The sequence below is a fragment of the Callionymus lyra genome, chromosome 6 (genome assembly GCF_982586985.1).
Source record: "Callionymus lyra chromosome 6, fCalLyr1.hap1.1, whole genome shotgun sequence".
NCBI lineage: Eukaryota > Metazoa > Chordata > Actinopteri > Syngnathiformes > Callionymidae > Callionymus > Callionymus lyra.
This window is the reverse complement of record NC_141823.1, coordinates 24252920-24271593: the sequence shown is the minus strand read 5'-3', so window position 1 is coordinate 24271593 and position 18674 is coordinate 24252920. Positions and strand designations below refer to the sequence as shown.

At 37.6% G+C, this 18674-nt stretch overlaps 2 protein-coding genes and 1 long non-coding RNA gene across 5 annotated transcripts; 2 read left to right on the top strand and 1 right to left on the bottom strand.

Moving 5' to 3' along the window:
- Window positions 1-5433: 5433 nt before the first annotated feature.
- Window positions 5434-8903, top strand: LOC148077663 (uncharacterized). The gene is made up of 3 exons (XR_015711473.1): window positions 5434-5760; window positions 8766-8807; window positions 8890-8903. It is a non-coding gene; the product is annotated as an uncharacterized LOC148077663 (long non-coding RNA).
- Window positions 8904-11123: 2220 nt separating this feature from the next.
- Window positions 11124-16609, top strand: LOC148077662 (troponin T, fast skeletal muscle isoforms-like). 3 transcript variants are annotated; one of them, XM_087794350.1, is made up of 11 exons: window positions 11124-11301; window positions 12712-12729; window positions 13724-13744; window positions 14132-14150; window positions 14226-14271; window positions 14803-14919; window positions 15719-15796; window positions 15871-15984; window positions 16044-16153; window positions 16219-16350; window positions 16421-16609. In XM_087794350.1, exons 1-11 carry the CDS (start codon window positions 11139-11141, stop codon window positions 16455-16457), a joined length of 855 nt encoding a protein of 284 aa, XP_087650476.1. In that variant the 5' UTR covers window positions 11124-11138; the 3' UTR covers window positions 16458-16609. The 3 variants fall into 3 exon arrangements, with proteins under 3 accessions (XP_087650476.1, XP_087650477.1, XP_087650478.1); XM_087794351.1 differs by lacking the exon at window positions 13724-13744; XM_087794352.1 differs by lacking the exons at window positions 12712-12729; window positions 13724-13744.
- A 909-nt stretch (window positions 16610-17518) lies between these two features.
- LOC148077661 (myoblast determination protein 1 homolog) lies at window positions 17519-18674 on the bottom strand. The gene is made up of 3 exons (XM_087794353.1): window positions 18055-18674; window positions 17899-17971; window positions 17519-17818 (listed from the first exon to the last, which is right to left on the bottom strand). The coding sequence occupies exons 1-3, from the start codon at window positions 18571-18573 to the stop codon at window positions 17640-17642; spliced, it is 771 nt and encodes a 256-aa protein (XP_087650479.1). The 5' UTR covers window positions 18574-18674; the 3' UTR covers window positions 17519-17639.

The window sequence follows — 18674 nt, the reverse complement described above, 5'->3', positions numbered from 1 at the left end:
ATTCAATTAAGTATATACATTAAAGGTCAAGATAAAACTGATAACACAACAGGAGTTCCAGAAAGTCAAGGAAAAGCCTGAACAAATAAAAACTAAACCCCGTCCTAGGTCGCTCTTTTTAACAGGGTTGTTTGGCTACTAGTCATAGAAAATTATGATCATAACCAGGAAGTCCACCACAGAATAATCCACATATTAAGGTGGCCTGGAAGTCCAAAGCAAATTTACAAAGTCTGAGACAAGATTTACAATTTCCTTAAGACAAATTCACACGACGCTCAGACGTTTATCTCGCAGAATTAGGTCACAGACGAAGGTTTTTCATTCCTCCGCCTGCCGTCATACGCTTTGTACTTCGATCAGTCTGCTTGTCATGTGTTTGCAATTACAGGGAAGTGATCTCATGCAGCTAACTAGCGTCTTGGGCCTCTGCTGCTGACGAGATGTGACAGACATCATTGTTTCCACACAGCAGGGAAAAAATACCCTTTTCTTACAAAAAGGAGAATCTACAACAGTAATTTTAGAGATTTAAAGAGGGCATTAAAAGTCATCTTTTCAATAAACTGAATTCATATTATTTTTTATGATAAACAAACAGGCCAAATAATTTGTTGGCTTTTTCTGGTCAAGTTTAGAACCAAATTGTCCAAAAAGTAAAACATTAACCTTCAGCATCTTTCATAATGCTATAAACTATCTAAACATAATGAAACTCTAGTCAAGACATAAATATCCATTAAGGGCAACTAATGTGTTAATTTAAGTGTATCTTAAGAAGATGTTTGACCTCTATTGTATCATCAGTATGTGTCTGCTGGTACAAAACTCTATTTTCATTCAAATATTTACATTAGAAAATGTTCTTAAGCCCCGCCCTCTGAAACACTTCCTTTTTCTGGAGGTAAACTCTTGTTTACCATAACCACACCCACTCTGCTGTGATTGGTCAAACACAGGTTTGTCACAACGCTTTACCAACCCCGAAGTCTCTACCTCCAAAGGGCCTCATTGTATAAACAAAGCAGGATGTGATTACAGCTGGCTGGAGGAGGAGTGAAGCCATTATTACATCATAATGAACCCCGCTCTCATAACCTCTAGTTCGCTTAGATTTCAGACCGAAGAGAACTTTATAAATTAATAAGTTAAAAACATCATCATGATGAGGGACTTACTGCATCTTGGAGAGGAAGACCTTAACATTTGAAACATGTGAGAGGTGGGTTTTCATACTAGTTGCCTTTTGAGTGTACCTGATGATCCAAAATAATAATAAGAATAATAAGGCTTTCAATTAGAATATGAGCTTAAAGTTCTGTTCCTTTGTTGTATCCACAGGGTCACCCATCTTTTATACAGCTAGTTGGAGTTCACATCCTCTAAACTGATACATTATTCCCAATTGGGCTGTGAGTGGGTGGGATCACTGCAGAATTCCAACTCTACATGTGATGTTGCTCAACCTTTCATGCAGATGTTTTGTTTTTTTGGGTACATGGAAAGTGATGTAATTAAAAGCGAACGACTGCACTTCCTTTTACAAAGAAAATGCAGCATATGGGAAAAATGACTGAAAAGTTCATTATGGAAGAGAATAGAATTCTATCGTGTTCTCTTAAAGTGGTGAAAATCAGGTTTTGTAAAAGAGCTCTTCAAACCACGAGATCGAAATGTATCTACTCGAACAAAAGCCAGTTTACAAGAGCATCTGTGGAGAGATGATACGTGTTTTTTTTTTAAATGAAACTAAATTAATTTGCACAAAGAAACTTTTCACACTACAATAAGACATCATGAGGGCTATTATTATTTATTTATTTTTAATCAAAATAAAGTTACCTTTAAACAAATATTTAATATTAATATTGACACAAACCTAGTGATGTGCTGAGCAGTATCTTTATCTTCAGAGCCCACTAGGTGGCAATACAAGCTCTATTGCTTAAACAGCTACAGTATATCACTGAAACTTCACATCATTCTTAAACTGAGGAGACCATCTGCTGGGAAAAAACAAAACAAAACACTGCTTCACGAAGCTTCGTCAGCACATCACTACACAAGCCCTGAGATGCCTTGAAAAGTGTTGGTTTTTGAAAAATAAATAAATATAACAACACTTGGACGGTGTCTTTGTTCCTTCTGACGGCTCTGAGGAATGTTTAGACGCGGTGATAAATGTTGTAGTGAGAATGGATGATGTCCAGATATTAAATATTTAAAAAAATCCAGATTCACTTGAGCAGAATCTCGTTTTAACCATTTTAAAAATGATGAGTTTGCTGCAAGGAGAGCACAGACAGCAAACGACAAACAGTATTTTAAGTTTAGTTTCTGTTGGTCATAAATGTATTATTTTCACAACTTCTGACCAGAAGTGCTGTTTCATGTTATTAAAGGCATATTTTTGGCAGCTCATGACGCTGCAAGAGATGATCTGTATTTTGTTGTGAACTTTGATGCTTAGTGTGTGGATGACCCCGTGACCTTTGTGTTCGCGCTCCACATCGCTCAAATATGTCAGCTGGCTCCAGCGCTCTGTAGCGCTGCCGCGTCAGTCATCAGGATATGTGGTTAATAACAAAGATTTGAAGACCAGCTAAAGTTTTCCACATGTTTTGGCTTCTTTCAATGAGTAAACTTCATTTGAGTTTCAAACCTCAGACTCTCTTATTGTATTACTTCCCAGTTAGCCTCCGCAGTGTTGATGGACTGTTCCCATCTGAGATTAGCTGCTGATGGAACTGGCCAGTGGGCGAATGACCTCAGTCACGAAAGGATTTTTCACAGATGCAAATAGACATTTCAAAACGTCTCTTTAAAATAGCTTCACCTGTGAAATTTGTTATTTAAGATTATTATAATTATATCTAAACATCTTTTTAATATCAGAGGACATTTGTATGGTAAATCTACACAGCTACAGAAGTTTATTTATATTTAATTTATCATGTAATCCTTGGTCATAATGGCCCCAATGTCAGAATAATAAAGGTACATCAATATCACAGTGTTTTGAATTTTGGTAAAAAAAAAAAATGTACAGTGTTATGCTAACAATGCTTATAAAATGAACTATTTTAAACTAGACAATGTAGTGCTGCTGAGGTTATGTCTGCACTCACATGAACACCAACCAAAACTTTCAAGAAGCCACAATCTTGTTATGATGTTACCACATTCGTACTCTAGTAGGCGCTAAAAACGAGTTCTTGGAACACGTTATTGTGTTGTTTTTTTGGCCTTTAAGGCAGGAATAAACAGCTTCTGTTTTAGTTCGTTCGTTTGTTCTTCAGTTCGAAACATATAAATTGTATTTATTTTTCCAATGTGGGATGTTAAGGCTTACTCCCAAAACATGTGTAAAGTGAAATCCATTGAAATACAACTTTAAATGCATTGGCAAATATATCAATCAATCATTTTATACACCGAATCTTAAATGTGTCTGATTTACAGCAACTCCAGGAAGCAAGAGGTTTTCATATAATACTTTTGATAAAACAATACACTTAAGATCCTCTGCAGGATGTCAGGAAACATTTTACTTCTTAAATCTTACGGACATGTTCATCTTCATATATATTCCTATATATTCATCTTAATTACAAAACAATGAGACACATCCTCAATGTATTGAGTGACAGGATGGTTTTAAAAGCAGAAAGCTTAACCCTCTACTGCCCTCTTCAGGACGAAAATTGGGATCCTACAAATATTTAAAAATAAATCGTCATACACCACATTATATACTCAATAATTATTTTGGAACCTCACATTATGTGTTTAAGTGTATGTATTGTTACTCGAATAAATGCATATGATAATTTAAAAGAAAAAATTTAGATTAAGGTTTTTAAGGTCTCCGGTGTAAACTGATTATTATTGTTTTTCAATTATCCATTTATAACTAAAAAATATTTATATTTTTTAACAAGAAATAATGATCTGGACATTTGTATCATAACAAATTACATGCATTTAATTTTATTTAATAGAATGTCAATTCTATAATAACTGCACTAATGTACTGTACTTTCAGTCATATAACAAATGACAAGGTTCTGTGTGTTTGCACATATTCAGATGGAAAACATGTTTTTTTTTTAATTTTGAAGACACAAAGGCAGAAAATCAAAGTAAAAGCCATCAATCATCAGTAATCATGACATTTAATAACAGTGTTTAAATACATGTTCATCTTGTGTATGCTGACTGGTAAATATAATAACCTCTAGTCTCTATATACATACAATACATTTTTTATTTTTTTATTTCTTGCTCATGCAGGTCTTAAGAAAGGAAAGCAAGTTCTGGCCCACATGCTTCAGGTTTGGAAGTATGAGAAGATATAAGTCATTTGTATTGTTTCTTTTTTAAATAAAAACATATTTGGAATGTTTAGATATTGTTTCCATTTAATAAAATGGCTTTATAGTTAAGTTTGTAGCACCTTGAGAAAATAATTGTTACATGAACATCAGTATTTGTTCTTCCATTTGTTCTTCCATCTGTTCTTTCATCTGTCTTTCAAAAATTACTCTTTCAATGAAGTTTAAATAAAGAAGAGTCAGATTATTACATGTTGGTGGTGTTCTGAATTACCATCTGGATCCATGAATCTTTTGAAGGATTTTTTAGTCCTCTTTTCACAAAAAAAAGCTCAAGCTACACCGACTTTCTTTCTTCTTACTTTGTGTGTTGTGCCGCTGTCACATACTGTACAATTAATCTTATTAAAATATGTATTTCAATGCTAAAAATCATATTGTTAATTCAAAAAACCTGGTGGAGGTCTGCGCTCGCTGTGTGTTTCTCTCTTTATATCTCCAACACGTTTTCCAAAACTCGTCATTAAAAATAAACCATGGAAAATGGTAGCGTGTGATAACAATGTGTTCTGAGAACAGGTTTACTCCCCTGTACTGTCAATCTATCACTTGTATTTTGATTCAAGACACTTTATTGTCAGGATCACACACAGAGAACAACACGCTCACTATTGTTGGCCGAGGGAACTTGGAACATGTTCAGACAATTTAATTGGAAAGTCAGGGGGCAACAGACAGTAACTTCTAATTAAAGTTCCCAATAATCCAAAAGCTATTCACTGTCAGGCTCCATGGGTGTTAACCAACTCCCTTCAGTCCCCACAAGAATTCTCTTTTATCTCGTCTACCTTGTGTGGGAAAATATCTCACGCATGTTAGACACCATATAAATGACCAAATAAAAATGTTTATGAAAAAATGAAACTCTACTCTGGCTTGAACAAGAAGCTGGAATTTAATTTTCTTGTTGTATCTCAGGTGGTATCTTGAGTGGCGGTATCGCTCAGACGACAGAAAAACTCTTAGTTCCCCAGTCGATTGATCAGACTGGTGGTCAGAGTGACCAACACACAAACACTTTCCCTCCATTGTCTGGATGCCAAGCGGATGTGTAACCCCTCTCAGCCTTCAATCGCTGTAAATTTAGCAACAGAAGCTTCTCAGCTGCTCCTTTCCAAAACCTGAGCCCTCCTCTTCCATCCACAGCATTTCATCCATCTCCTTCTCCAGGGTCATGGAGACCACCCCGGGCCCTCCCCATTTTTGTGTCCCCTACACACACACACACACACCTCGCTGTCATGTACAGCCAATAAGGACGTGATGAGCTCAAGTATCAGCAGAACACAAGGACTTGTTCTCTGAGCGGAGCCGGCACACTCGTACAGTCCATCCCTCTTCAGAGGAGCCGCTCTTCTTCTCTGAGGTGAGACTCTTTTCAGATTCATATTTGAAGAAACATCTGGGGCAGCAGATCTATACTTCATCTTTAACTTGATCTGACTCCCCTTTTTACCTGTTTATGTATTTGCATGTTCCATGAAAAGTATGTTTCCTGGCGAGCAGCAGGTCGTAACCCCAGTAACAGGAGTGCGCTCGTGTGGAACCCGTCGTTCATGTCAGAGGATAGTTAACAGTCTGTCAGTGCAGGACAGGAGCGCAGGGTCCTGAACTCACGTCGACTAATAAAAATGTCACTTCATGTCGCCATGGTATCATGTTTTTACGGTCCGTGTTCACAGCTCCGATTCATACTCTTACACCAACAAGTGCTTCGGTAAATATTAATGTCCACTTCAATATAAACAAAGGCATATTAGAGAAACTTAATTCAATAAATATAACTATAATCATCTTTATTTATGTAGCACCGTTCAGGCTCACAAAGGGATTTACATAAGACAGAATATAAATCATTAATCAGAAAACTAAACAGGTTCTATGGAGATCAATATTAGATAGTAGAATAAAATGCAATCGAATATTTGAAGTCAGCAAAAGTATGTATTCAAAAGACTTTTAAAGAAAGTCACAGACACAGCTTGTCTTATCTCAATATATATATATATATTCTTGATAATGTGTTATATGTTCTTATCTTTATATGTTCTTTATCTTTAGACTTAGATTGTATCGTCTTGTACTTTCTCTTTATTTCTCTTTTTTTCTTGTTCTTATTTTATTTTGATTTATTGTTTATGAAAAATTGCTGTGGCTTATTGGAAAAAACAATTTCCCAAAGTAGACAATAAAGTTCTACCTACCGACCTTAAATGTTGTATATTGAACAACCTATCAATTATCATATTGCCTTTGAATAAAAACAAAAGTTAAAAATTGTTTTACACCTTAAAAATGTAATAAAAAAATGCTATTTTGCTTAAAAGAGAATAGAATTGCTTTATTAACTGTAAATCTACGTTCATATTATGAATATTATTGATATAAAAATAAGTTTGATGTTCTAGAAATGATGATGATCTCATCCCCATTAGTGGCAGTGAGTGGTTTTATCACATTGGTGTACAGGTGGAGTAGAATTGAATGAACCGAATCATCTCTATGTTTGTTCAGTCCTGGACCGTCTCCTAAACTTTGATATCCACAAAGACTCGTGTATCCATGCGTATTAAAAAGAACATGAGCATCCACCAGATAAACGGCGTGCTGAGGTGTCGGTATGCGGTGAAGGCCGGGGGCTCGCAGGTGAGCCCGCCGTCAGCTGTAAGGCCGCCACAAGAGCTCATTTTGATGGAGGATGAAGCCGATTGGTTCCCCGGCCGGTCCTCTCTGAGCTCCGAGCCTGGGGATTAAAGTGGCTATTTGGACACCGTTCCTCAGCTGATGGGTAGAAATCTGATCCAGGACTAATCCTTTGATTCCACTGCAGCTGTGCCCACCACAGAGTGTGAAGGAGTCATCCAAAGATATACTTTATATATATCAAGCAGGATGCACTCGCACACAGAGGGACTTGAAATCCTCCCAAATTTGGCTCAAGATAAAACCGCTCCTTGTCTCCGCTCCGGCCTTGACGCTCCGACTTCTATCTCTGGAATCCTCTTGTGGGATGATTGGAGTTGTGTTCCTTGAATAGAATATCTCTGCTCGCAGTGTTTGATCCAGTCCAGTAATTATAGTCTTACCGACGTGTAACCACCACACTTTGACATTTGCTTTCTAAGTGTAGCCGTCGTACCGAACTGGAGTCCTTGTTTCCAACTTAAAAGTGGATGAAGTGTCCTTTAAATATTCAGTTACTATTATAGTCAGACTCTTACAAATATAACAGGATTCATTTTTAAACTGACTTTGTCGTTTTATTTTCAGTGCATCATGGGAGTCATTGGATGAATTGCATTAGTGACCCATTACTGTTTTCATATTATGAGATTATTGCTTTTTTATTGCTTTGATGAACATGACAGAATGGAACTGTTGCATTGGCAGAAACCTCAGGAGAACTAGACACAAGCAATACTTTTTTTCTTGTACTTGTTGGGTGAAAGAATTGGAGATTATTTGACAAAATAGGTTTTAAGTCCTAGACAATGCGATTAAAGAGGTTTGTTAATCAGTTTGTAAATTCAATATGTTAACCACTAATCCAGGGCGAGAGGTCGCTGGAGGTTTGATGCCTTGTCAATGGACTCAGTAGGTTTGTCAAATAAGTTACGTTTGTAAAAAAAATACCTTTCAAAAGGGGGTGTACTCAGGACATGAGTTGAGTAGCTAGTTTTACTTGATCATTTGGCTCTTGGTTTAACTCCTAATACCAGTTATATCATTGGGTAATATCATCTGAGTCAATGTTATTTAGTTGTCAAAGCTGAGATTACTATACAATTAAATATAAAGAACTGATTTTCCTTTTTTTTTAAATGTTTTATGGTTTTACTAGTTGTAGTTAAAATAGTTAATCGTGACCAGATAATTCTTGTTTTATCCTCATCATCATTAATCCGGATTTCCCCAACCTAAATAAAATGCATTGTATGCATATATCTATGTAGATATTTTAACCCTTGCGTTATATCAGGTTCAATGTGACCCCGACGCCCGAAAACAAATCTGTCTGTGTTACCCCTTGTGTTGTCCCTGGTTCAAGGATCAGGGACAAGATGATGTCTATAATGTGATCAATAACACTAATCTTACACAGTTTAGGTGGCAAATGTGTGGTTGTCTGTCATTGTTTGAGGGTTGCTAGAAAATAAGCTTAAGTGTTTCCAACATGGATGATCTGACTCCACTTGTTTGCAGCATTATTCCAAACAATCAATGAGGTCTTTGGAGACCAAAGATTTCAATCACATGTTATTCTGGATTGTTTTAAGATCCCAGAATAAATCTAAGAATCTTGAGTAAATGCTTCGACATCATTCAAGTTTACCTGCCAACCGTCTGATCGTACGACATGTGTCTCTGCAGGTGTGAAGTCTCTGCTGTCACCATGTCTGACGTCGAGGACGCGTGAGTTGCCGCACACACTTACACACATGAATTCATCGTGAAATACTCGTCGTCAATCACCTAATTATGCATTTTATTCCAGGGATCAATACGAGGGTAAGTAGAACAACATATATTCAATTAATTTTAATATCTATTGATGTTGATTATTTAAGGAAAATAACTTTATTTAGTATTTATTTATTTTCATTAGTTTGGTGGAGATTATAAAACACAATTTTTAACATTCTCTACACATTGCTAAATAAAGGTTAATTTGGTTAAAATGCTTGTTACTGTCTTTGACTGGTTGGAGAAAACCTTCATCTACTCTTGTGTCCTGGATCACACTTTCAGATCATTGATTTAAACATTAGTTTAAATAAAAAATAAAATATAAGTGCACCATATCAATGAATTCATGTTTTACTAAAGCCTCCAGTCAGTTTCATATGAGAATTAAATAAAGATTGCAACACAATAAACCGTCAGGGTTTGTTTGAACAAGATTGCCATGTCCGCCTCTAACACTCTCTCTATGTTTTCTTCCCAACACTAAAGATGAAGAAGGTAAACATGACTGAATTGATCGTTGAAAGACTAATTTGTTTCGTCACGCTTAAGTTGAAGTGTTTGACACAGACAGCAGATCCCGGGTCAGTGATAGCTAACACGTCACAGACGTTAGTTTACTCCACCATCACATGTAGTTGTGGTACATCTTTACTCTGTCAGGTCAAATCAAAGCACTACATTAATAATGTTATTAGAAGCACAACAGAGAAACCAGACTAACACCCAGCTGTCACTCAAACACTTCCAAGTTAAGGGTGTGGTAGTTCTGAGCGAGTGATGTTTGTTACCACTTGAATGACAAGAAAATAAAGAGTTTATTTTCTTGTCAGGTGACATGTTTACATCTGTATCTATGACATCAGCGCTGTGGCCTCGTCATTGACCTCCTTCAACTTTAGTATATTATTGATGTCAAAACAAGTTCAGGGTAAAAATACTTCCTGTTGATTCGTGAGACTGAGTGGGAATCACGTCTTAAAAGTAGCTTCTTAATCAGGCGCTGACAATTACGTTTTCGTATTATATAAAAGCTCTTAAAGAGATGAGCAAAGAGACAAAATATAAAGAAAAATAAGCTTCAAATACATAAAATAAACCTCACAGTGACTATAAAATATTTATAAACATTTCATTAAAAACGTTTTTTAAGGATATCAAATATTTTTTCTTTCTTAATATGATCACAATATTAACTATTATTATTAGGGAAAAATATTCACCAAAAAGACGAATACAAAAAAACGGGGGAAAGTCCTAACGATGAACTCAAGGAAGTTTTATTTTTAGTACAATGATAAATAAATGAATAAAATGATTAGCTGTCAGAAACATTTAACAACAACAACTACTCTGCCACAAGTTTGCCCATTTCTGTTATAAATCCTCAATTTTACTCACAACAGAACAAATTAAATAAATATATTTATTATAAATGTATAAAAACATTAATAAATGTATAAATAAATGTATATATTTATACAGAAAAGCATGGTTCTTCAACAAAAATAAAATCAGAAGTATTTCATTTCTTTTGACATTTATTTATACATTTATTTAATTATTTATACATTTACTTATTTATAGTATACAACATAACAACATACATGTGAGAGGCAAATTGTATAATTTTTAGTAGCTAGATTTCACAAGAGACACATTGTTCCCACTAAAATGGTGTTGGGCTAAATAAGGTGTCTTTATTGGAATTATAAAATAATAAAATAACTTTCTTTATTGTTAAAGCAGCAAAGCCCAGGGGTCTGCAATTCAATTCCCTCAGGGCCACATTATATTTTGTAACTGTGGTAAGGGACTGTCAATCCAATAGAAAGAAGAAATAAAACCTAAAGAGAGATAATTATTCTAAATAAGCTACACTTGTAATCTTTTTATATATAAAATACTATAACAAAATGTATGATTTTCAAAAACATATATTTTAAAATGTATATCAATTATTTTGACGAAAAAGAAACTCACAAAAAGAACAAATAAAAAGTGAATATGATTTTGTTTAAAGTTGAATTAATGAATAAAAGTAAATAAATAAAATTCTAATTCAGCTGTCAGACGCTTGTCTAGTTACTTTGACCAGGTCTGTCATAACCAGAGGGAAGGAGGTCACATGACTCATCGTCGTCATCATCATCATCATCATCATGGTCACCATCATGTGTTTCTCTCTCTCTGTTCTCCAGCAGTGCTGTCCGTCGCTCTTCCATCAGTCGTCTGTGTAACTAAAGTAATCTGTCACTTCTGGTTTCTAATGGCTCTGTCATGTCTGTGGTCTCCATCACCCCCCACCCACCTCGGCGGTTTGGTGCATGCTGCGTGCCCGTAGCCCAGGAGGAGGTAGTAGAAGTAGAAGTAGCCCCTGAGGCGGAGGCCCAGGTAGAGCCCGAAGAAACAGAGCCAGAGGAGGTGGTTCAAGAGGAGGAAGGTACGTGGCTCGGGCGCTCTGACCCCCCCTTCTCCTGCAGGAGCCCTGCTGTCGGCGACACTTCTGCACACTGCACGCTACTGCAAGCTCTGGGTCTGACAAGAACTTGGAAGTAACTAAAAAAAAAAGATTAAAATATTGACATGAATAACGAAAAGAGATTGTGAAATAGTGATACCATGTTAATAGATATGCTCACTTGTATATAATAAAACATTAAAAATAAAGGGACACTATGATGTTATTAAACATTATTATCAATCCATGGTGTTCTCTCCCTCTTGCTCTGCACAGCTGAGGCAATATATTATGATTCAAACCCTCATATAAAGAAACAAAAATGTAAACAAAACCACATATTACTGAATCAGAAGATCATAATACTTTATGACATTCTTGTATTTATTTTGAAAAAAACGTCATATCTGCAAAATGAAATTCATTACAAACAACCCAGTATATTTGCGTTTTTAAACATTTCAAGTCTTGTCTGGACTCATAGTCTCGTCTGCAGTTGTGCAATCGTGTCCTGCACCAGCGTCTATGTAGCACCTCTCCACAGGTTTAGCTTCCTCTTCATAACTTACACCTGAGAAGGCATTGTTTTCTTTTATATTTCCATGTTTTAACCTGCAATGAACTAGATGATAATGAGTATCATTACATCAGCATCTGTTAAAGAACTTGAATAATTCATCCAACCGTCTGTTTTGTGAAAAAAAAGGAAGAGGAAGAGAACGACTTTTACATGAAATGATCAGGATAATTCTTTCCAATTGCTGGATCAAAGTTCGACTCATGTAAAATCTGTTCCTTCACCTCCTTTAATCTCCATGTGTAGCTTCTTTCTGTGTGTAGACGGACAGATGTATTAGCATTTACATTTGTGTGATGACAAGTCACATGTTCCTGATGATTCCCTGTACATGTTACTTTGTTATTCAAATGGTTCTTTCAAAGTAGTCCGGTGTCTCATGTTACGGAAGTCACTGCAGAAGCCCTGGCCGTGTTCACGCTTGTGCAGCTGATGCTTCCATGGTGCTGCTTCATCTCTTATGAAGGACGTTCTTCAGCACTGACATGAAGGACAGAAGTCATAAATACATTGTCAGTTGGCAGTTGAGTTGTTAACAACAACAAGAGACGCTAAAGTGTAACAATATATATATATTTATATATATATATTTATATATATTTTTATTTACCAAGTAATTATTTAGCTATTTATTATGTAGCTACTGCGTCAAGGGGCTTTTGCAGTGTCATCCACGGTCCTGTCCTTCATGTTTGCACCGAGTTTAAAAGTGGCTTCAGAGTTCTGCTCTACAAAGAGTCAGACGCTGCCCAGCAACACGTCTGGTGGCTAATGTTTTCTGTTCTGCTCTTGCTTTGGACGCTTGCTGCATGCAGACGGCTATGAAGAGGAAGGTATGTTCACTATCTGTCTTTTTATCCTCATGGTCTCACAAACTTAACCCAGATCAGTCAGTTTCATCCACGGCGACCTCAGTAATGTGTGTCCGTTGACACCCAGCAGACAAATGTTGAAAATCAAAGAATGTTGAAGTAAAAAGAAAGTATTTACCATTTATTACTGGAAGTAAATTAATTAGTCTGTCGTCATTTCATTTGTTCAATAAATGCAGAGAATTCCTCGTTTCTTTATAAGAAATGAAAAATAAATTCCTTTTTATTATTATTTTTTCCGTAAATTCTGTAAACTTTGTATTATATCATAAAATTCTCTCATAAAATCTTTCACTTTGAGTCTAAAATTTAAAGTTTTAAGATTAAACACATTAGATGCTATGTTTCTCTTAATAATTTGACTTTTTCTCTTTTGATTTGTTTTTTATATTTTGCATTACTAAACTGATATCGAAATCCCCCTGAAGGTCATTAAATATTTATCTATACATATATTGTTTTACTTTTTTTTTTCTTGATGAAGTATTTATTAACTAAAATGTCCTCATTATAGTTTAAAAGTTTGTCCAGCCTTCAAATATAGAGTCTGCATTTTCTGTACATTTAAATATAATTTTGAAACAGTGGTGACACTGAGGGTTAAGTTATTTTTATTAAGTATGTATTAAGGTCAACATTTAATCTTCAATTCTTCAACTAGGATATTGTAACATATCGTTAAATTTTTTCATAATTTTTTGCAGAATAAATATTTCAGTTTAAGTAACATTTCCTAGAATGTATCTTTAAAAAAGGTAGATTATCATCTTTTACTTTTCAATCAAGTGAGATAGTCCTGACAGTATTTTTGCATGATGTCCAAAATGTTCTCAAGTCTCTCTCAAAGAAACTGTGTCGTCTAAAATCTCCGGCGTTGACAGGAGGAGAGTCAGGACTCACTAGTTTCACTGCTCAACTCTGCTTTTCTCTTCTTTGCATGAATGTGTCGTACCAGCGGACGAGGGAGATCAAGATGGTACTTTGTATTTCCTGCCCAGTCCATGTTGCTTTGCCTGCTTTCTTCCTTCCCGCCTTGTCTGCTCCTTTAAGGATCCTAAAAAATGGCAATCCCAAACTACATCAAACTGATTATTTAAAGCCGTTTCCTCCAGCGTTTTTAACAATGATTACAGGCTTCCTGGTGAGATTGAACTATTAAATATTCCTCCATAATAAACCAACCCACTGACAACACGGAGACGCTGAGAGACTAGATTTCAGCGACAGGTGTGACACTAGCAGCCCTCAGATTTAACAGCCAGGATCTTCCCTCATTAACACAAACTATTTTGGTGAACGATCAACCTTTCCGTCTCTAACTCTTTCATCTTCTTCTCTGCGCCTTTCCTCGCTCTTCTTCCAGAGGAGAAGCCCAAATTTAAGTGAGTATTTAGTTTAGCGTTTAAGCGGCTTAATATAATGTCTTTGTTTGTTGATGATATCTTCTTGTCATGTAGACCATCTGCCCCAAAGATACCTGACGGGGAGAAAGTGGACTTTGATGTAAGTTTTATTTAACTTATTAAAACAATTAAATTGCACATAAAATGTAATCTGAATATTTCAGCTCCTATAATAGTGTAAGATGTAAGAGAGAATAATGTCAACATAAGAGCTCTATAAGAGTGGATTTTCAAAATAAAATCCATTTTTTATTTAAAGTTAATCCCCTCTAGGCCACGCCTCCACACCCACTCTGTTGTGATTGGTCAAGCTTGTCACCACATCTCATTAATCCCGGAAGTCTCCGCCTTCAAGGGACTCGTTGTATAAACAAAGCGGGGCATGATTACAGCTGGCTGGAGGAAGAGTGAAGACTATTATTACGTCATAATGGACTACACTCTCGTAACCTCTCGTTCGCCGAGATTTCAGACAGGGAGAACTTTATAAAAAATAATGTCCATGTACTGTAAAAGCTCTATCTGATTGGGTTTTTTGTCCTTCTAAATTCTCTTCTAAGCCACGCCTCCAGATCAAAGCAGATAGTTTACCAATAAATGAACCTAACTTTAACTCTCATTACTTTCTCAGGACATCCAGAAGAAACGTCAGAACAAAGACCTGGTGGAGCTGCAGTCGCTGATCGACGCTCACTTTGAGTGCAGGAAGAAGGAGGAAGAAGAGCTCATCGCGCTCAAAGAGAGAATCGTACGTTTCAGTGTCTGAAACTATTTATGAGCAGATGATGTAGTTTCATGATGATTGACATGTGAATCTTTAACAATCAGATGATCAATCGATAGATAGACACAGGCTTCTCCTCTGGTTAAAACAATTATCAAATATGAATCTTAACTTAAAATCTGAATGTTAAATAAACACCAATGTAGATTTTTGAATAATGATGTGTGATTTTAGGATAAGGAGAATATTTTATGTTTTATATATATATATTATATTAATAAATAATATCTAAACAAATATATATAATATATATATTTTTTAATAAAGGTGACAATTTAGGGCATTTTCTTTTTAGCAAAAATAAAAATTGTAAAAATGTTTATAAAATGAAAAAACGTGAAGCATAAAAGAAACAACAATAAGTAAATTATCATTACTTTCTTTATGATAGTTTTTTATGACATTAGTGAGTCAGAATCTATTGACAAAATCTGTCAAAAACCAAAACTGACAGATCCTAACTCAGACAACGTGTATTACTATGGATACATGTTCAAAGTTGTTTTATACCAGGAACATTTTATGTTAAATGCAATTCAACTTCTTTTTCGCATTCATTTTTTAACATTGTTTAACACTGTCGAGTACCAGCTACAACATAGACTCAAGTTTTATGTCTTGATTTATACACAAGAATGAGTCTAATAATGAAAGCACATGAGAAAAAACACAATTGTTTGTATTTTATTATGTGTTTCCTGGAAAACTGATGATTGTTCCAAAAAAAAACGAAGCCTAACTGTCTGGTCCGGTGTGCTCACAGGAGAAGCGACGTGCCGAACGATCCGAACAGCAGAGGATTCGAAATGAGAAGGATAAAGAGCGGCAGGCCAGGCGGGAGGTAAACACACTCGCACTTCATTAGTTCAAGATAAGAAGCAGCAGATCTGAGCTGAGCTTGTATGAACCGATCAGGCGGAGCGACAGAGGAAGGAGGAGGCCGATGCCCAGAGGAAAGCCGACGACGAGGCCAAGAAGAAGTTGACTTTGTCCAGCATGGGCTCGGGCTACAGCAGCCACCTGCAGAGGGTGAGTCCTCTCCACCAGCTCGTCTAGGATGGACGTGAACTGTTGTCCTCCTGTGTCAGGCTGAAGGCAGGAGAGGCAAGAAGCAGACTGAGCGAGAGAAGAAGAAGAAGGTGCTGTCCGAGAGATGTCATCCTCTGAGCGTGGACACACTCAGCGACGACATGCTGAAGTGAGAGAGGAGTGTCTGGCCTGGATCACTCTGGCGGGAGAATCTGACGTTTGTGTTTGTGTCAGGGACAAAGCTAAGGAGATGTGGGAGCTGCTGCACGACCTGGAGGCCATTAAATATGACCACTGTGAGAAGCTGAAGAGGCAGAGATACGAGGTCATCTCCCTCAGAAACCGCATCGACGAGCTGCAGAAACAGTGGGTTTTGAAAAAAGTTTGTCTCGAGTGTGTGTCGGATCTGACCGTGTTTCTCTTTGTCGCTGTGCAGCAGCAAGAAAGGAGCTCACTCTCGCCGCAGGAAGTGAGGCGTCAGCTCGCCGACAGCGTCGGCCGCACGCACGCGCCGGGACAACAAGCACAACTGGACGTCTTACTGTCTGTGTCACAGACGATGGAGAGTTCTACATCTTTGTATTGTATGATGTCATGATCCAGAAATAAAATGAATCTGCCTTCATCACGTCGTGCTCTGTGTGTGTGTGTCGGTTGAGGTCAGTGTGGAACGATGAAGCTTGGCTCCGCCGCAGGTTTGAATCCAGCAGATTTGATGTGAGATCAGTTCTGGTCGCTCTGTGTGTGGCCGTGTGTTAACTCGCCTTCACACCACAGTCCGTGGCTTAAGAGGACAATTGTGGTCGAGCAAGAGGACTAAATATACATTTAATAAGTTTGTGCCTGTTGTGAGTGTGTGTGCATTTGTGTTGGTTGTTGTGCGAGTGTGCTTGTGTGTGTGTGCGTTTTGTGTGCATCTTTTTGTGTAGGTGTGCATTTGTGCTTGTGTGTGTATGTATTTATGTGTTTTGTGTGTCTTTCGCTCTGGGCATGCTTGTGTTTAAGCATTGGTTTGTCTGTGTGTTTGTGGCTGTGTTTGAGGGTGTGTATGTGTGCGAGTGTGTCTGTCTGTTTGTGCTTGTACCTATGTTTCAGTGTTTCAGCATGCCTGAAGGTTTGTTCTTGTGTTTTATCACACGTTTGTGTGCAAGTGTGTCTTTGTGTGTTTGGGTCTGTGTCCCATAGTTTTTTGTGCACATACAGTATGTCTTTGTGTGTTTAGTGTTTGTGTCCGTGCTTGAGCATGTGTTTGTATGTGTGCTGTATGTTGTGGGATTGTGTTTGTGTGTGTTTAGAAGTGTGTATGCCTTAATATACATGTGTGTGTGTGCAACATTATTTTTGTTCCAGCATGTGTGTGTGAACATGTGTGTATGCAAGATAATGTGTTTGTTTGTATGTCCAAGTGTGTGTGTTTGTGAATTTGTGTGAGAATATGTGCAAGTGCAAGAGTTTGCTTGTGTATGTTTGTGTTTGTAAACTTTAAACAGATGACCAAGAACTTCCCAAAAATCTATTCACAGAACGATTGAAATAGAGTAATAAATAAACTTTATTAAATTGTAATAAAAATAAATAATACAAACATGTTTGACCATTAAAACAGGATTGGATCAGAGTCTCGTATTTACAAAAGTCGTCTTGAGTCATCAGTGTCACAGCAGCTCGTACATGCTGTGTGGCTCCTCGAGAGGGTTCAGGGGCGACCCGGGACCCCTGGGAACTGCACGGTCCCCCCGAGGGACCAGCATCGCAGACTCGGGGTTGATGCGCTGCACAAAACTCGATAAACAGTCCAGGCTGGACGTCAGAGACTTTTTCTCTCTTGAGAAATCTGTAGAAAGAAGGAAACACATGTCAGATATAGAGTTCCAACTGAAATACAGCATGACTAAAACAAAAGTAGGAACTGACCGTCAACTTTCCGGCTGCAGGAGGAAGAATCAACGACTTCCTCTTTGTATGAGGATGTTGTGATGAGATCCATCTGAACACAAAACATATTCATCAGTTAAGGACGAGGAGATTTGAGGTATTAAATAATACAAACAGATCAGCCTTTGAACTCACCATGCTGTCAGAGCAACTGGACACACTTGAGTTCCTCTCTTCATGAGATGCACAGAAGTCGCTGGGGTTGTTTTCCCTCAGCACCGCCTGCAAGGACTCGATGTAGCTGATGGCATTTCGGAGGATCTCCACCTTGGCCAGCCGCTGGTTGGGACCGGAGGACGTGCAGCGCTTGAGGGTCTCGAACGCATCGTTGACCCTCCCGAGTCTCCTCCTCTCCCTCATCGTCGCGGCCTTCCTCCTGTCGCCGTGCGTCGTCTTCTTCTTGCAGGCCTTGCACGCCCACTGCAGGCAGCGCCCGGCCTGGTGGAGGCCCCCGGGGGCCCGCACGTGCTCGTCCTCCTGCCGGACGACGGGGACGTGCTGCTGCTGCTGGTGGTGCTGATGGAAGTTCTCCGTCTTCCCCGTCAGGTGAGCGTCGAGGTCGTCGAAGAAGGTCAAGTCGCTGTTGTTGAAGCAGGGGTCGTCGTACAGGTCGTCGGCGGAGCAGAGAGGCAGCGAGAAGTCATAGAGATCCATGATCAAGTTTTACTGAAGTTTGAAATTAGACAAATGTGTAAAAGTAAATCAAAGAATAAATTAAATGGTGGTTAAACCCCAAAAAAAAGGTTCAGAGTATA

Coding starts and splice junctions, on each gene's coding strand:
- LOC148077662 (XM_087794350.1), top strand. CDS start 11,139: ATGTCTGTGGTCTCCATCACCCCCCACCCACCTCGGCGGTTTGGTGCA. Junction 14,920..15,718: donor TCGCGCTCAAAGAGAGAATC/GTACGTTTCAGT, acceptor GTGTGCTCACAG/GAGAAGCGACGTGCCGAACG. Junction 16,351..16,420: donor ATCGACGAGCTGCAGAAACA/GTGGGTTTTGAA, acceptor GTCGCTGTGCAG/CAGCAAGAAAGGAGCTCACT.
- LOC148077661 (XM_087794353.1), bottom strand. CDS start 18,573: ATGGATCTCTATGACTTCTCGCTGCCTCTCTGCTCCGCCGACGACCTG. Junction 17,972..18,054: donor CCAGTTGCTCTGACAGCATG/GTGAGTTCAAAG, acceptor TTTTGTGTTCAG/ATGGATCTCATCACAACATC. Junction 17,819..17,898: donor CTGCAGCCGGAAAGTTGACG/GTCAGTTCCTAC, acceptor TTCTTTCTACAG/ATTTCTCAAGAGAGAAAAAG.